The 5,810-nt window shown below is 31.2% G+C and overlaps 1 protein-coding gene across 1 annotated transcript; it reads right to left on the bottom strand.

The window, feature by feature from the left end:
- Positions 1-203: 203 nt before the first annotated feature.
- On the bottom strand, positions 204-4,847 carry LOC111639428. Its single transcript, XM_023385318.1, has 2 exons — positions 4,713-4,847; positions 204-2,680 (listed from the first exon to the last, which is right to left on the bottom strand). Exon 2 carries the CDS (start codon positions 2,537-2,539, stop codon positions 1,088-1,090), a length of 1,452 nt encoding a protein of 483 aa, XP_023241086.1. The 5' UTR covers positions 2,540-2,680; positions 4,713-4,847; the 3' UTR covers positions 204-1,087.
- Positions 4,848-5,810: the final 963 nt, after the last annotated feature.

Below are 5,810 nucleotides of genomic sequence, written 5' to 3'. Positions count from 1 at the left end.
TTTTCATTTTCATACTGCAAAAAATCATAAACAGATCATTTTCAAAATTAATTTTTGTTCTTTCTTTCTTTCCCCCTTAAACGTGAGAAGCAAAATTTTTATTAAAATATATTAAAATCTCTACTTAATTTAAACTTTATTTAGAAATTGTATACGCAAATTTATAATTTTAAAATTAAATTCTCAAACATTTAATATTTTAAATATTTTATATGATAACGAAAACATATTTGATAGAATTTTTAATTTATCTTTGTAATTCAGCACTCAAATATACGATTTAACTGATAGATTATATATAAAAATCTCAAACAAGAATAAATAACCGCTTAAATCTAACGTCCTCGGGCTTCATTGTTTAATTTTTTTTTAATTTTTTATATGCATTTCTTTAATACAATTGAAATACTTTCTATGAAAGTAATTTTAAAAACTGAATTCAAATTTATTTTATAAGTTTTATATAGTTAAATTTAAAGCGAAAGGTCTATAAATTTTGAAAGTTTTAGAATTCGAAAACAATTTGGATTAGGAAAAAATTGTTTATTTACCACAATTTTAATAAACAAAGAAATTTACATCACTGTACACGGGAAGAGTTCACGCGATGTTTGAAATCGATGTCACAAGGCACGAATCAGCCAATGGCAGATGAGAATTTTTGTTTTAAATTTATTTTCATCATAAATTTATATTCAAGTTTTAAATACTATTTTTAGCAAATATGTTAAACTGATTGTCTAACCGTCTAAACTGTATTTCGTAACTATTGTAATATTTAAAGATGTCAGCGCGTGATCAGGAACAATTATGTTATTGGACGAGAGTGTAATCTTTGTAAATTGTATTCGGACTCTCATTGGCTACGGGAGATGACGTCATAACGCTCCATTTAAACTATATTTTTTTTTATAAGGCTACACATCGTTTGGTCCTTTCACTATATTTTGGCAGCTTTTTACGAGCAAATAATATCTAAAACGGGACAAGACAACATACAAATTTTTTATACTCTCATAAATAATTGACTTGACAAACTAAATCACAACACTGATCTCACGTTCACGAACAAGAAAAACAGATAAAATTAAGAATAGAAGTGAGAATTGAGGACAAGACGACTTCCGGGGGCTTCTGCATAACTGTGTCTATATGATCTTCCCTCTGCTTGTAAATCGTGATACGGATTTCTGACCAACCCTTCCGAACGTTTTAAACGATCCTGGTTATGATTAGTCCTAGTTTTTGGCGACAAACGATCGCGTGGACGTTCTCTACTTTCTTGATTTGGATATTCATTGCTACTCTGAAAAGTATCATCGACATTTGGGTAAGAAAGTGGTCTTTGATCTCTCACTCTTCCACCTTCGACTGGATTACTCAATCTGCGATATACTAATTCCTTTTTAGGTTCCCGAAAATCTTTCCATTTTTTATCGCAGTAAGGATCATAGCTATCTCTTCGATGGAGTCGAATTTGGCCCTCCTGAAGGTATCTCTGTTCAGGAGGAGTCCTTCTAACATAATATCTAGGATCGCTTCCGTGCCTGTTGGTATAATAAGACAGTTCCGGTGATGCTGAACGGATACGAGGTCTCGGTGTTCTCTTCCAATCGTATATTTCGTCTGGCGGTGTCCAATCGTCGCTACTAGAATCTGAATCGGGATGAGATTCGTGGATGGCAGAACTCAATGCTTCGTCAGAACCAAAACCGCTTGATTTGCTGGTCGATTTACAACTGGATTCACCTCCCGGTTCAGTACTTACAACATTAAACCTTGAATTTTTTCCAATAATATTTGTGGCAGTGCTTTTTCTATCTTCGATTCCTGATAATCTACCTTGATTTCTGGAAATTGTATCATAATCGCGTGGTGGTAAAAGAATAGGACAAGTATTTGGATTATTAAGTCTCTCTCTTAACTCGGCAGCCAAAGAATCGTATAGACTGGAAACTCTATCCTTTCGTACCGGAGGCGATTCTGATCCACAAGAATCTTCTGACAGTCCATCTGATGAACATCGTCTGGTTACATTTTGAGGAAGAAGTCCTTTAGCATCTAACCTACATTCTATTTCTCTTAACTTCTTTTGATTTTCGGGTCTATCGACTAATTGCTGTAATTGTCCACGAAGAGTAGTTGCAGTTTGAACGGAATCGCATCGATAGGCGTGAACGTGAACGGGACATCTTGTTAGAGGATTGAAAAGTAATAATATGCAGCACACAATATCATCGTTAGGCTTCAATTCCTGACTAACACACGTTAGAGCGTGATGAGGTATGAAATGTTTAATCTGCTCAGTTTTAGTGCGACTCCCTTTTCTTGTAACGTTTTGAATTATTTTCATTCCCTTATTGCTCACTTGTAAAGTAACCTTTACTGGTTCTAATTCTCGTTCTCTTTCCAATAATGATTTTAGAACAGGTTTAATATATTCATCCCCTCTTAGACCTCTGCTTTCTTTAGCACCCAAAAACCACACGTAATAAGACTGTTTGTGAACTTCGTTTCTTCTTCCTGTATGAAAGGCCATTTTGTTTAATTCTTGTTAGTCACATGAGATTGAACAAACAACCTGTTGATGAGTATGAGGCCTAACTCGTCTACAGTTGTAGAATGTTCCTCCAAGCGTCCAATTAGATTTTACAGGTTGTGTTACCTTTACTTGTAAAACCTGTTAAGGAAAAAATTATCTTTATTCAATTATTATACTTAATATTTATACTTTATCTCTTCCTTATTAAAATCATTGCATTTGTCTAATAGTAATCTCACTATAAAGTAACAAAATTTTTCATAAAATTTCACTATTAATTTTAACAAATATTAAATTATTAAAATATAAAATAGCGATTCTTTATTTAAGAGCTCGCATTATTCTTTTAACATAATTGATATTTATATTAATTAGTTATATTAACCATACTAAAATTATAACTCAAAGAACAAGAAAGCATCTCAAAGATGAATATTTACAACAAATAGATAATTTCGTGAAATAAAAGAATAAATAATAAAAATTTTGCATTATATCTGATCTCAAAATCTACGTTGATAAAATAAGCATTTAAATTTTATATATAATAAATAAACTGAATTTTCCATAAAATTCTTAGATGTATGCACATTCATCGTTCTCTTGCGTGAAGGATCATTAAGTGTTATCTAGATTTGTTTTCCTGAATAGAATAAAGAAAACAGGTGCGGCGATTCGTACATAAAATTTACAAAAATTCAAACATGCAAATATATTCTAAAAATAACCTATTCAAATTACTGTGCATCGATATTTTGCGAACTTCGACCGATTATTGACTAGTTCTTCCAGGAAAGGAAGGAAGGATGAGTTTGATCGATACCCCTAACAGTTCCCAGAATGCATCTTGTCCATCAACCTCTTCCCAGACTCCATTTACATGTGATAAATAAAACAAATAAAAATCTTGTTTTAGATCGTACGAATTTAAATATTCCCAAAAATAATTTTTAATGATGCGCACGATATTCTAAGCATACAGTATATAGTTTTTTTTTTTCTCTGGATTTTTTTCCACGAAGGTAGGATCTCTCTGTCTTTTCAGTTCTTATCTCGAGCGCATGATAAACATCACAGCGCCCTCAACCGGTTTTTAATGTCACGTGAAGCAGCGTCCTTGGAAACGACCTTTACAATAAAGAAAATCAACCAATAGAAACTGTGTATTTTTCTTAAATTTTCAATTTTAATTTACATAATTCGAAACGAGAAAAAAAATTTACGTAATACTTATTACGTATAATTAAATCTACGTTCGATACGAGAGAATCTTTATACGGAACTGTGAGATCCCTCTCACGCACGAGCTGAGTAAGATGAAGAGCGCATGCTCACACGTTATAATTAATTGGCTCTCGTGGGGATTTGGATAGAGCGCCCGTTCCCGAGACAAATTAGGCTTAGGAACCGATGGCGGCACTTCAGCTCACACAATAACAAAAGATACCGACAGGGGCACCATGACGTCATCTTCGATGTAGGGAACATCTGTAGTGTTTTTAATGTTATAACGGTTTCATCCGTTATATAAACATTTCATTTAAGCAATATCAGAAATATATAATGTAATTATTTTAAAAGCTCTTACAAATTTTATAATATTCTAAGAATAAATATTTGCAAAATTGAAACAAAAAAAAAAAAAACAGGCAGCGTTTCAATTCGACTGTGAATAATTCATTACATAAAAGTTCTTTTTCTTACTACATTTTTTTAAAGAAGAAATTAACCTACTGCTCTTCAAAATTTAGCAAATTAAAAAAAATCTAACTTAAATAATTTTATTTATAAACTTATATCGAGTACAATATACAAGCGCTGTTACAATCACAATGATTTTTGCCAATTGTCATGTATGCGCTATCGCGTAACGCTTATTCATGCGATAAATTTGTAAACAAACGGCATATAAATCGATTAACTGTTGATTTCATGCAAATATACACAATCCGTACGTAAAACAAAAAGAATTTAATGTAACAGATATATTTATTTAGGAAGAATCATCGCCAGCCATTATAAATTGTCAACAGCAACAGCACAACATTTAAAATAAACACGATTTTCAATCACTCGTAACAATTATTAGTTACGTTAATGTTTACTACTAAAAGAATATTTATGAAGTTTATAATCATTTATAATATAAGAGAAGAAGTACAGTACTTACATTTCGTTGTCTCAGTGTCGTTCGTCAATGCTGCGTCCAGGGTCTTTGCCCGTCTTCAGCGACGAACTGATGGGTTCCCATCACACATGCGCACACTCGTTTGGTATCGTTTAACCGGTCAATTTTTGTATAAACAATCTTCTTTGCAGTCAATTCATAGAATATTCTCACGATTTTTTTTTCTACTTCAGTTCTGTGCCTTCTATATAGGTTCTATATGCCTATCTGATCTAAATATTTCTTCGATTAAAGACGTATCTAATGGAGTAAAGTAGGAAATAATCTTCGAATATACAGATTTATAAATACGTTTTTTTTTCTTCTTTGCATTGATCCTTAGTCGGATTAAACTCACATTAAGATAGCGAATTATATTTTGCTCTGTTGCAAAGCGAATATCTTTCATTAACTTTAACGAAATGCCGTGAAAATTTATGTAAGGAAATAGTTTAAATATTTACATATTTACATTTTCCGAAACAAGTAGCTAATATTATCTTATATGAAAAGAATTGCGGATTAATAAATTCATTAAATTTAACCGGTAATATTTGATAATATTCTTAAATCCATGCTACATTCGTAGATATTTATTTATGAATATTTTGATATCGGATATTTTAGTAATTTTGAATCATTTTTATTTATTTTTTTTCGACGATAAATATATATTTAAATACAAGCAATAATGAAATATATATATTTTAACCTAAATTTCTGATGATGTTACGTCACAATGACGTCAAATTTGAGTCGAACAGGGTGTGTCCATTCAATAAGGTGAACGAGAACAACAAAGTAATCCCGGAAGATTAGTTGTTCCAGAACTACTGACCTAATTACTTTGCTACTGTCAACTACTGATCGAAAGAAGATAAAAGTTCATCTCAATGTCAACCAATATACAGATATACATTATTATTTTTAAAGACATAGAAAAATTACAAAACGTGATTTTTGCTATATTACCTAATAAACAAATTTTCAAAAGCTGAATTTGCTTTTTAAGGTAATAGTTTACACTTATTTTAAATTATTGACATAATCTATTCTTTCTACTTAATATATTTATTTCAAAATGCACATTGTAATGAACTA

This window comes from Centruroides sculpturatus, unplaced genomic scaffold (genome assembly GCF_000671375.1).
Source record: "Centruroides sculpturatus isolate CEXI.00-Female unplaced genomic scaffold, Cexi_2.0 scaffold1232, whole genome shotgun sequence".
Lineage (NCBI taxonomy): Eukaryota > Metazoa > Arthropoda > Arachnida > Scorpiones > Buthidae > Centruroides > Centruroides sculpturatus.
This window is presented reverse-complemented; position numbering and strand designations above follow the sequence as displayed.